We start from the raw sequence: 13470 nt of genomic DNA, 5'->3' as shown, positions 1-13470 counted from the left end.
CAATTAATACTGCCTGTAGCAAACACATTAAATGCAACCACTTCAAATTTAAGATGCATTAATGATAATATCCCTTCCATCAAATATTAGCTGCATTGCTTCATGTTTACATCACCAATTCCATATAATATGCTGAGAAGCACAGAACAGTCCAACTCCAAACTTTCACAGTCCCATCCCATTTTATACAAGCTAGCAGCATACTGTATATGTTTATTCTTCATGATAAAGATCTTCTCTGGAGAAGGTAGCAGGTTTAAAGGAAATCGTTAAGTTTAATCTTTAATCTTTAATTTAATTATGGATTTAAGGATTTAACAGAGAAACTACTTTTAGAATGTAGAACATACTTTAAAAGGCTTCAATAACAGACAAATTCTTTTTAACACAATTACAATAACCATCTTCAACCACAAACTAGCATATGCTAGAAGGCAGACTACTACTGGAATGGAATTGGGTAGGGACTCATACGACTGAATCAAGTAAAGCATTACACTGAAAACACAGTACTGGAATCCAGTGTGAAAAGACATCAGTCACCTGTAAAATGTTTCTTTTCATCTCTCAAAGAATGTAAATAGCTAGATCAGTCCCAGCTTCTGTCTCACAGTGCTGGAAGAACTCTAATGGTTCAGTCAATTCATTCATCTCTCTGTCCTAACGCACAAGAATCATAACTTATATCGCTGCTGCCCGATATAGGTGTTTCCCATAGTCTAGGAAACATACCAGTGGAGATTCGAACTGGCAACCTCTGGCTTGCTAGTTGAGTCATTTCCCCACTGTGCAACAAATCCTAAGAAATAGTAGAATGTACTCCTCTTTAAAAAGATGTCTAACACTTGTTCATTCTTTAACCTGTTTTTCAGTGAAATAAATTATTGTCAGTATGTTAATTTGTTTAGCTAAGATGGCCCTAGAAAATATGTGCTAACATCTAATGAGTAATCTCAGCAAATAAAAGGAAGATTGTGTTATACAAAGGGCCAGTTATATGGGTTGTAAGTAATCATGGTCATTTTTTCATTTGTCCCCTTTTTTTTACTAAATGCAGCTTACCAGCTTTGGCTGAGATTAAAAGAGTTACTTTAAGCATGTCCAGTGGTGGGTTGTTTTTTGTGTGTTTTTTTTATACACCCTTTGAACAATAGTTCTCCATACCAGAAACTGAGGAAGCTAGGTTGTTCTGATATAATTTGTTCTTTATTATTTAGCAGAAAGTCTTATCTTCTCCTTTAAAAAAGAAAGATAGGCACAAAAGCCTCAAGAGCCATATCAGTACTTAATAAGTTTTTTAAAATATATACAATAACTATTTATTCCAAGATGAATTACATCATTTTCATGTTATAACTGTAACATGCTATATTATAAACCCAAAGTAAGACTTGTGATTTTTCTTAAAGTTTTTCTAGCCTGAAAGCATATACAAACATTTAACAACTCAAGGCTTCACCCTCATCACATTATGAATTCTCACACACCACTACAACATTTCAAAGCTTCATATGGAAAGTCCTTGATCAGTTAAAGAGACACAGATAACCAGTCAATAGCTGCAACATGCGGAGCTTGCAAGATAGCATTCGGAATGAAAGCACCTGATTAAACAGCTGTCAGGGCTTTCAGATACCATTTGATCCTATCATCTTCCATCGGCCAGATGGAGATCGGAATGTGTGCAGGGCTTTGTCCTCCCCCCAGAGGTGTGGGTGCAGGGGGTCCTCAGACCCTAAAAAGCCTGAAAAACCCTGGATGAACATCTGGAGAGACCTATCTGCAATCATCGGACTGAATGGAGAGAAGCATTTACACTGCCTAGTCACGGATGATCTGCAATAAATCTACTCTTATCTTTTAAAAAAATAAATCTCTAAGATGGCTACGGCTGTGAGTTTGTCAGATCTATGGCTTTTTTATTGTTAACTTTTGGTTATTTTCTGCTGTCTTCTATTTTTGAATCTTTCTATGGACTTCACTAGAGAGCTCAGCATTCCAATGCTATTAGCTTTTAGTTTTGCTTTGAAGAATTTCTTTAAATGTTTGAGGCTACAACAATTACTTATTTTATTTTGATCTTTAACCTACTCGTAATTTGTCAGAGATGATTTTGGATTTTCTGAGAATCCCCCTTGAACTTTTCAGCAAAAATGTACAGCATCTGCAGTGGAGAAGAAGATCTGTTTTTTATTGTTCTGCAATGCCACATATTTACACATTTAACCAGCTTATGTTTTACTTATAAAGTCCTAACTGGAAAGATCTAGTTTATCTGCATCTTGGGAGGATCTGCTTGGGATTCTGAAAGATCCTCCTTGAATTCATAGTTCCTTCTGTTTGCATGGCTGACAAAGTGTTTTATGGCTGGACAATTATCTTCCCATTACCAACTATTTGAAGCTCTGATTGGGGAAATAAAAGTGACTGGAGAGAACTTGCTGTTTCCGCAGAGGAAGAGGAAGATTGTCTTTCCATGTTCTTTCTTTCTTTGAATCAGGACTTCTCTCTCTTTTGTAGTTTAATGCCACTGATGGAATTTCCATTTAATAGCAGTTAATGTCAATTAGCATTTTGTATCGGGACTTTGACTTTACTTTGAAGAATTCCCATACTTGTTTCTCAGCTGAGTTGGAGTGATGATGATTTATTATTCTTGTTTTGATGTTGCAATCATGGTACTTTTCGTTAAATACAGGGAAGGGAAATTGGTATGCAGGGGACTGTTAAGTGGTGGTTCACTTCAGGATAATTTAAGAAGATTTCACTAAAATGGGTCTGAGTAATTCAAGTATTTTATTCTTATTTAAAAGTTTATTTGCCTTAACTGTATGTCTTTTGGGTGTGTTTTATTAGAACTATTCAGCTTTTGGATAGGTAGCTATGGCGAGATTTACGCGGAAGGAGTCTAACTGAAGGAATTTTACTTTATAGAAACTTGAAAACCATTTTCCCCAGGCATAGAAGTTAAAGTTCCAACACTGTTTAGTCTCCCCCTTAACAAGAGAGTGTCCTTGGATACGTTTTCAAGATTTCATATTAACCCTATGTTATGTGAGTTGCAGCTGAGATGTTTACCACTTCTTTTGTCTTTGTGCTGGGATGAATGAAAAGCCCGATATTTTTAGTGGTGTGTCTATCAGCATTTTATTTCTCTTTGCCGATATATTTTTAATATAATGGAATTATCTTTTCTCTCTTACTTCTCTTTGCCTCTGATTTTATTTTTTAATCCTTCCTCTCCTTTTGAGGTTTCCTTCCTTTTCTTGTGTGTGTTTTTTAAGGTATGTGACATACTTAAGGTCTCATATACAGGTTTTAACTTTGAGTATAATTAGCAATAGCACTTACATTTATATACTGCTCTATAGCCGGAGCTCTCTAAGCGGTTTACAATGATTTCAGCATATTGCCCCCAACATTCTGGGTACTCATTTTACCGACCTTGGAAGGATGGAGCCCCTGGTCAGGAGCGAACTTGTAACCTTCTGGTTACAGGGCGGCAGTTTTACCACTGCGCCACCAGGGGCTCTGTAGCCCACCAGGGGCTCTGTAGCCCACCATTTATTAATTAAATAATATACCTTATTAATTCCCTGTGTTAATTGTTCCTTTTCTCTCTCTCTCTTAACCATTGAGATTTAGGGAACTCTACATAGGGTTTAGCATTGAAAATAACCTATTCAGAAACTAAGATTCTTTATGATACACCCGAATGTTCTAATGACTTAAGGAATTGTCACATATCTTCATGGAAGAACCAATACTTTATGTGATTAATTTAGGGTTTCATTTATAGGTTTTAACTCTGAGTATAATTAAATATTATACCTCATTAATTGGCCTTTTAATTAGGGAGTTCTATATAAGGTTTAATACTGACAATAACCAAGTCAGGAATTGGGATGTTGTATGATAAACCCGATAGTTTAAATGACTTAAGGAATTGCCACATATTTTTGTCTTTTGTTTCTTTTTGTTTCTTTCTTTCCTTCTTATGGAAGAAATGATATATATTACGAATGGGGGAATTAGGGAAGAGTGGACCTCTAGAAATAACCTTTAGAAATAAGTGGCTGCAATACTGATAATATTTTTAAAATTTAAGGAATAAGATTATTTGCTATATTCTACTATATGACATTATAGTTTTTAAAAGATTACGTAGCGAGATATTCTGCTTTGGAAGTTCAGTGTTTGATTTTTTGGTTTTCTTAAGTCTTGGTTTGAGCATTTTTGAACAATTAATTGAAGTTAGCTTTAGATTCTATTTGAAAAATAGTCTCAATTTTTCAGAAATATACATCATTATCATTCCCATTTCCTTTTTCAGTATTTTTCTTTATTTTCATTTCCCCCTATGGGCTTTTATGAAAACTTTATAATAGTAACTGTTGAATGAACTACTTGTTGTGATGCAAACAATTAGAAGGAAATTGAGAAGGATTAAATGTATGTATGGGGAGAGATCTTAGTGTCATAGCTTGATAGCCTATTCTCCAAGTGGTGGGCTACAGAGACCAGTTCTGGCTGAAGTTGGTCTACCTCTTCATGAAAGAATATCTCTCCATTTATCTCTCCGGTTTTGTTTTTTGTTAAATGAAGAAGAGGACTACTGAAGGTTTAACTGATTTCTGTCATTTACTTTATTATGACGTGTTGTATACCTGTATGGTACGATATGGGAATTCTGATTATAGAATATTGGTGGCTATGTGTTTTTGTGTTTACAATACATACGCATTTTCTTTATGGCAGAACTTGTGTTTTTTTCTTTTTCATTTTCTTCTCCATTGAATATTCTTGTTCTGAATCATTCGATTGAGTCCAAGGAGGAGTGTTCTGTATGAGGTTTAGGGTTCATTTTTTCTCTGATGATTAGATTTAGTTTTTTAGACGTACTCTCTTTTTCTTACAGATTATCTTTACTCATTTAAGTATACTTAAATACTATTACTGGTTTGTTTGTTTTTATTTGCTGTGGACAAGTCATTGCTCTTATTCATGTATGACTATGTCGATCTCAGAGATGCAACCTGTTCTATTTCTATTACTAATAAAAGAAGTCACCCCTTCAAAAAAAAAAAAAGCTGCAAATTGTGTAAAATCCCCATTGCATCACTCTTGGCAATCTTGGAGCCTGTTTATATGCTGCTCCTACAGGACTGCAGTCCTATATATGTCATGTATCATCAGCATAATGTGCATGTCACGGTTTAGAACAGGCAATGTTTTTAATCCCCACTCTCTTCTGCCATATGACATCAAGTTAAATGCAATTTACCAGATTCACTTGTATGAGTGTACTATATATATAGTCTTTTAAAAACTGAACTAGGGTTTTACATATCATTTTTACTAGTATCTATCATATCTACAATTATTGAACAATGCTACAAAGAGCAAAAGAAAGCCCTCTTAACAATATATTCACACCATAACAGTTCTGAGTTTTCTCTTTGAAGAACAAGCTACCCATGTTATCTTTTCCTTGAAGAGCAAACTACACTAGTCACACTTATCAGAGAAATGTACGAAAGCTTCTTTTGCAGCTGTTCTACTTTCAAGAACTATTTGCTCTACTAGGCACCTGAAAATGGAAACAAGCTGCTTGTGCCAAAACACACAAATGTGGCCAGGATCCAAAGATTATTTTAAGTACACCCATGGACTTGCAGAGTGGGATTCTTTACTTGTTTTCCTTTGAGCAAGAGACCTCGATTCCCAAGACACATCATACATTGCATTGATCATCCCCCTCTGTTTCAAGAGTGATTTGCCATATGGCATGAGGGGGCTATTGTCTGGAAAATACAAGCTCAAAGTCCCCCTGGGACATAGTGCTAGTTGTTTGAATCCTGCCTATAGGCTGTGAAATATAAACAAAATGTAAGGGCCAAACATAGGAAACCTATGCTTATGTTCAACTAAAAATAGCTATCAATATCTATTGTAGAAGTAAGAGAACACCATAAGGCTCTCAGAAACAAAATGTTTCAAAATATAAACAAAATGTAAGGGTCAAACATAGGAAACCCATGTTTGTGTTCAACTAAAAAATAGCTATATCAATATCTACCATAAGAGAACACCATAAGGCTCTCAGAGCACCATAAGTCAAAGTTATCTAAAGATAATAACAAATCATCTGCAAGAATAAGGTTGCTAGGAAAAACATGTCAGAGGTGGTTAATTTTGCTGAAAGCTTAAAAGCACCGAAGGGGCAACAGGCCGAAGTCCTGTTCAAGGCCAATGTTAATTTAAAAGCAGCATGAAAAAATGAATCATTTTTATCAGTGTATGACGCTCATTAGTACATGAAACTGAGATAAGGAAAGCAGATCTATGCATAATTCTTTTCTTCTCAAGTCTAGTGAGGAAAAAAGACACTATTATCCCCCAACTGCTTATGTCTGCACATAAGATATTTGAAAGCAAGACTGTCCATCTCCTTTTCTCAATCTGCTCTTCCAAACCTTGAAGACTCCAATCAAATCAGCAAGAAATGCTAGTTTTCAGGGATACTATGAAGCCTCCTGTAGCGGATTACAGCCTTAGTCTCCGAGCAAGCTTACATGAGGGAAAGAAATGCTGAATCATCCCTGCTGAGCTGCCCAACTAGGCTTCTCATAAAACTATTCTGTATTCTTGCTAAATTCAAAATGCTGCTGCCACCACCCCTTTTGTTTACAGAAACTCTCTGAGCTTGGGGTGGGATAACTCAAAGAAAAACTCTCTTATTTTGGCTCTTGGTCAAGTACAAAAATCTTCCATGTGCATGTCTTCACGTGGTGAGAAAACTGATAGCTGCTGAACATTTGAGGACATGTTTGCACCAGATAAATCTCCCTTCACGCCCCCCCCGCCTCTTTTCCTGAGTTAAAAACCAACTTGGAGAGGCTTGTAAAAAGTAAAAAAGAAAACAGAAAAAAGAAAAGTTTCTTTCAAAAAGCTACAAAAATAGATTGCCTCAAGCTTCACTAATAGGTTGCATTTAAGAATGCTTAAATGATTACAGAGTATTTTTCAATTACTACAGACTGGTTCAATCAGAGGCTGTCTCAGCTTTTAGAAACAGTTAAAAATATTTAGGAAGTTACAAAAATAGGTTGTCTTTATGCACACTTAAATGTTTACAGAGGCTTTTACAATGCCCTAGGTAGGATGGGCATAGGCTAGTGTTTCTTATTTCAATTACATTGCAGGCAAACTACAACAGAACAGTATCCAGAATATGCAGAGCACACACCAAAGAAACAGATATTCTAACACAATCTGTTACTAAACCACTTTCTCCTGCCCTAAACTTCCAAAGCCACTAGCCTTGGCTTCCATTTTCCTTGAACTCACCAAATTCCTGTTGAGAATTCAAGCTTCCTGCCCTCCTGTCTTTCAAGGAACTGCAGGTTATACTCCTGCAGCCAACCTCCATGGCCACATATCCTCCTGTACGCCCACAGCCTAGCTTCTTCTAACAAAGAACTTCCTTCTTCCTGGCAACAGCTCTCTAGATCCCACCCACCTGGTGTGCTGATTGGCTGAGCCCTGTTCACCAGACTGTCAGTCGAGATAAGGGTTTACTTCTGTTAACTCTTTAGGAGGAGAGGATGCTGATCACTACACCTCCAAAGAATGTCACAGTCAGAAATGCATCCAAGGCAGAATTTTATTTGCTCCATCACCAGGAATCTCTCCAAAATGTGTATCAGTGAAAGGACAGATCTTTTTCCAACAAGCAAGAGAGGCTACAGAAACTCAAATAGTGCAGGCCTCTTATTTCACTACGCTTGCTCATTTGCTGTAATACTGTATGTGGCTTGTACAAGTGGATTTGTGTGGTTTGGTGCACAAATGGTCTGGTTTCGTAAGGGTGAGCAATAAAGAGCCTGGTTCACAGTGCCATAAGAGCCAAGTTAAAATCCCATCTCTGCTCCAAACACACTACAATGGACTCAGTGAGAATGATGTACCTTACACAGTTCTTGCAAGAACTATTAAGATGATGTATGTGAAGCCCTTTGAACATGAAGGCACTTTATAAATGCTAAGTATTATATTACCATCATCATCATCTATGTTAATGGGTTCTCTCAATTTACACAGTTTAGAATATTCTACTAAATCTCAGATATAAATGACAGGTGTCCTTAACATATATTTTATCCATTAGAGTGCTATTGCATTGGACACTTTGCATTGAGTAGACACTTGAACATTACTGTCTTGACTTTAGGAGGTCTATAGCTTGGCAATAGGTCAGATGCATAGCTCAGTACATCTGAAAGGCAGCTTTATGATTCAGAGGGGCAGCTAATGGCTTAATATGCCAGAGAGATATAACAAAAAGGATTACAAGTAAGTTGTCACACATAAAGCTGTGTAGCAACTGGCAGCATCCTGAATACCTTTCAAATATACGGTTAAGTTCCCAAAATGTATCATCAGATTTAAGTCAGCCAAGATTGTGACAAACTGTCAAATACCAACAGTATTCATAACAAGTCAACAAACGCTGGTATTCTTACCTTACAAATGAACTTGCAAGGAGTCCAATGAAAGCCACTGCTGCTCCAACAACAGCTACTGGTCGGCAGCCATATATGTTGGTAAATACACTGACTATAGGAGAACAGAAGAAGATCATTCCCATGGACAGAGAATTCACCCATGCTGTAGAAAAGATTAAGAATATATAGGATTAACTTGTTTAATATGGCAGGTTTCATTGCATGATAGAAGAGCATATTATGAAATTACTACTCTGGTTTTAGGGGAACACAGAAAAAAATCTAACTAACATAGTTGGTTAGCAATTCTATACAACCAGTTTCAAAAACATAAAATAGGCTTCAAGTTAAACACTGGAGACTGCAAGCAGAAAATATGTGTTTCATCTGCCCAAACCAGATGAGCAGATTTGTGAAAGTATGTTGAATGGTATGAAACAAAATTACTGGATGGAAATTGTTTGGCAGTAATATAGTCACATATTTAAAAGCCCATATTTAAAAGCCACAGGGGGAAAAAATCTGTGCATTTAACCTAGAAACACAAAACTTGCAGTTAAGTCAAAAATATCATGCAGGAATTTAAGTTGAAAAAAGAAAGCTAAAAAAAGTATGCCATTATTTACTTATTAAGCAAAACCCTTCAGCACAGGATTTTATAGACAACATAAGAACAGCCCTGCTGGATCAGGCTCAAGGCCCATCCAGTCCATACAGTGGCCCACCAGATGCCTCTTGAGAATCCCACAGGCAAGAGGTAAAGGTATGCCCTCTCTCCTGCTGTTGCTCCCCTGCAATTGGTATTTAGAAGCAACTTGCTTCTGAGGCTGGAGGTGGCCTATAGCCACCAGACTAGTAACCATTGATAGTCCTGTTTTCCATGAATGTGTTTAAGCTCCTTTTAAAGCCATCCAAGCTAATGGCCATCACCACATCCTGTAGCAGAGGATTCCACAGATTAATTATGCACTGTGTGAAAAAGTACCTTCTTTGGCTGGTCCTAAATTTTCTGACCTTCAGTTTCATAGATGACCCCTGGTTCTAGAGTTTAGTGTGAGAGAGAAATTTATTTCCATGCATAATTTTATACACCTCTATCATGTCTCCCCATAGTTTATTAGTTTATTTAAATAAATATTTTTATACACCCAAAATGCAAATCTCTGGGCGGCTTACAACAAAACCTCTTTTCCAGTTGCCTCTTTTCGGAACTAAAAAGCCCCAGATGCTGTAGCCTTGCCTCATAAGGAAGGTGCTCCAGGTCCCTGATAATCTTTGCTATACCCTTCTGAACTTTTTCCAGTTCTATAATTTCCTTCTTTAGACGTGGTGCAGTATTCCAAATGTATGACCACACCACAAATTTGTATAAAGGCCTTTTTCACAGCTGCCATGCACTAAATCAACACTTTCAAAGAGCTGTCCACCACAATCCCAAATTGTGTCTCCTGGTCAGTCACTGACAACTCAGACTGCATCCGCGTTTATATGAGTTGGAGGCGAGGGTTGTCCTAATATCCATTACTTTACACTTGCTTAAATTGAATCACATTTGCCATTTTGTCACCCACTCAAAAGGATCCCAGTTTGGAGGGATCCTTTTGGAGCTCCTCACAACCTGTTTTGAATTTCACTACCCTAAATTATTTAGTGTCATCTGCAAATCTGACCACTTCGCTGCTTACCCCAACTGCTAGATAATTTATAAACAAGTTAAAGAGCCCCGGACCCAATACAGATCCCTGGGGGACCCCACATCTTGCTTCTCTCCTTTGTGAAAACTGTCCATTTACTGTACTTGTCCCCTTATCCCATTACTACTGAGTTTTCTCAGGAGCCTTTGATGAGGAACTTTGTCGAAAGGTGTTTGGAAGTCCAAGTATACTATGTCAACTGGATCACCTTTATCCACACACCTGCGGACACTCTCAAAGAACTCCAAAAGGTTCTTTGGATAACCAAAGGATAACCAAAGTTACAGGTAAGCAAACTGTAGTTCTTCGGCATGGTCTCTGTCTTTTACACTGATAGGCGCATAACAAGCTAGCACCCAAGGAGGACGGAAGAAGTTGATAGGCATGACCATGGACAGAGGTGGAAGTGAACACAGTTCTTTTATTCAAACAACTAGAACAATTAAGAGAAAATAGACTGAAGTACAGCTCTGCCAAATTTAGCATCATTACAAGATCTGGCATCAATAGCATAGTGCCGCATAAAAGAATGGGATGAAGTCCATATAGCAGCCTGACAAGTAGCCTCTAATGGAATCCAACGGTCAAAGGCCACCAAGGCCACCATGGACCTTGAGGAGTGAGCTTTGATTACGCCCAGCAATTGCTTTTTTGCTAACCTATAACAAAGCTCAATAACTGAAAAAATCCATATGGATAATGACTGCAGACACCTGCAGACTTTTACGGGGGCCCTCATAAGAAACAAATAGAGAAGAGGCCTTTCTCCACTGTGCAGACCTTTGAACATAGAAAGCTAGAGCCCTCTGGACATCTAAACAATGCAACATGTGTTCTGCAGGGGAGGATGGATCCTTAAAGAACACAGAAAAGTTAATAGGTTGTGAATGATGAAAGGTGGAGATAACCTTAGCGAGAAATTGAACATCAGGCCTGAGCACCAGCTTATCCTGGTGAAATTGAATATATGGCTAATTGGACCCAAGCGCTCTAAGCTCACTCACTCTTCTGGCCAAAGTAATGGCCACCAAAAAGGCCACCTTCCACGTGAGTACTTGATTAAAGCCAGAGGTTCAAAGGGTGGGCGCAAAAGCCCGGCCAATACCACTGCCAGATCCCATGCCAGGGCCATAACAGGATCATCTGGCAGAGAATGGGACAACCCCTTCAAAAATGGTTTACCAAGGAATGTTTAAACCAAGAACCCCCAGGACCAGGGCAGAATGCAACAATGGCTACTAAATGTACCTGAAGGGAAGACAACTTTAGGCCACACATTTTTAATTGCAATAGGTAAGTACAAATATTTTGAACAGTCAAGTTAGACAAGTCAACGTTTTGTCAAGTAGTGAAAGTCACAAAGTGAGTCCACTTATGGCCATATGACTTTCTAGTTGAAGGTCTCCAGGCCGCAATCAGGACCTCCATAAGTTCTGCAGGGAAGTCTGTTAAATTCTCCATGTAGTGAGATGTAGGGACTGAATCACGGGGTATAACAGTCACCCTTTCTGCTGGGACAGGAGGTGTGGATAATAAGGAAGCCAGATATGTGCCTCCACCAGGTGCATGCAGCAGGGGCATAGCAAGGTTGTAGTAGGCTCAGAGACAAGATTTTAAAATGCCCCCCCTCACTGAAGCTCAGCTCATGAAGTACAATAGAACATCATCCTAAATTATTTTTTTAAGGTTTTGTAAATTGTGGACAATGTAAGTCATTTAATGGTACTAGAGGAAGACATGCTGTTCTGGTAGCTCCAGGTCTTAATGCTCACATCAGTTTCGGAGGATGAATACAACTGAACAAAGCCCGGGTGGCTGCGCAGCTGGAGGAGTCAGTCATGTGACTTGCCTCTGGGGGTCCCCCCAAGGCAGTGGGCCCCCAGACAACTGTCTCCCCTTTCCCTATTATAGTTACGCCCCTGGCATGTGGACCAAAAACCAGGGTCTCCTGGGCAACCACGGTGCTATTAGTATGGCCCGGACATTTTCCACTCTCAACCTCTGAAGCACTCTCAGTATGAGCGGAACTGGTAGAAACAGATAGATGCAAGTGTGTCTCCAGGAAAGGGTGAATGCATTTCCTAGGGAACCAGTCCCTTTCCGTCCCTGGAACAGTAGAAGGCATACTGAGCATTGTCCCCTTACACAAAGGCAACCAGAGTCCAAGTGCCCCACACTGTAAATATCCTTTACAGGGTAACATCTATTTACGGGTCTAACACGCATTTGTGAGAGATCAATTTCATTCGGCTTAAGCCATCTGTTTGCACATTTTCTTCTCCTTGAATATGGATCACGTGTGGTGTTACTGCATGCCTGATGCACCAAAGCCACAGGTCGACGGAAAGGCACAGGAGAGCTCTGGAGCCCGTTCCTCCTTTTATAAGCTTTGGCTGTAGTATTGTCCATCTGGACTGTCACAGGGCACCCCAGTATCATAGAGAGAAAACCCTTTAAGGCACAAAAGACTGCCAACAGTTCCAGGAAGTTGATATGGCTCCTGGCCTCTTCTACAGTCAAATGCCCACTGAGACAGTAATGGTCCATGTGTGCACCCCAACCGAGCTTCGATGCATCAGTAGTAATTATGACTACTGGAATGGGTTGACAGAAGGGCGCACCAAAAGCAAGATGCTCTACTTTGGTCCGCCATAACACATCTTCAAACACCCTCCGAGGAGGGGTTAGCCGAGTGGACTGAGAGTCTCAAAGAGGGTTGAACATATTGAGAAATCATCTCTGGAGAACACGCATTCTGACATGCATAAGGCAGAACATAGGTAGTTGCCACCATGTGTCCCAGAAGGCATTGAATGGAATGAGTGGTCTGTGGCCTGCCTAACACAAAGACCTCGGCCAGTCTCAGAATGGTTCTTATACAGCCCTCTGGCAGAAAAACCCTTTCCAGACGAGTATCGAACACCAGTCCCACGAATTGAATCTGTCTGGCTGGGCACAGTTGGGACTTCTTAAAATTGATTTGTAGGCCTAGGGCTTCCAGACTGTCTATGGTAAGTTGGAGACACTTTAAAGTGTCCTCTCTGGAACCACCCACAATGAGCCAGTCGTCGAAATATTGCAGTATCTGGATTCCTTGATCTTGTAGACAAGCCACCACCAGGGCCAGGCACTTTGTAGAGACCCTGGGGGTCATTGTCAGCCCAATGGGCAGAGCCTTGAATTGATAGGAGTTCCCCCCTATCTTGAATCTCAGGAAGCGGTGGTGTTGAGGGCAAATTGAGACAGGATAATACGTGTCCCACAAGTCC

General features: G+C 39.2%; 1 protein-coding gene across 3 annotated transcripts in view; it reads right to left on the bottom strand.

Moving 5' to 3' along the window:
• The window catches only part of SLC16A10 (solute carrier family 16 member 10), a 103830-nt gene that overhangs the window by 35495 nt on the left and 54865 nt on the right, over nt 1-13470 (bottom strand). For 2 of the 3 annotated variants that reach the window (XM_053304989.1, XM_053304920.1), the window contains exon 2: nt 8526-8670. In XM_053304989.1, coding sequence (XP_053160964.1) covers nt 8526-8670 — 145 coding nt within the window. Of the gene's footprint in view, nt 1-8525; nt 8671-9492; nt 9512-13470 lie in introns of those variants that run through there. The other variant, XM_053305067.1, reaches the window with a different exon arrangement.

This window comes from Hemicordylus capensis, chromosome 1 (assembly GCF_027244095.1).
Source record: "Hemicordylus capensis ecotype Gifberg chromosome 1, rHemCap1.1.pri, whole genome shotgun sequence".
NCBI lineage: Eukaryota > Metazoa > Chordata > Lepidosauria > Squamata > Cordylidae > Hemicordylus > Hemicordylus capensis.
Note: the sequence above shows the minus strand (reverse complement) of the source record. Positions and strands in the feature narration are given on the sequence as shown.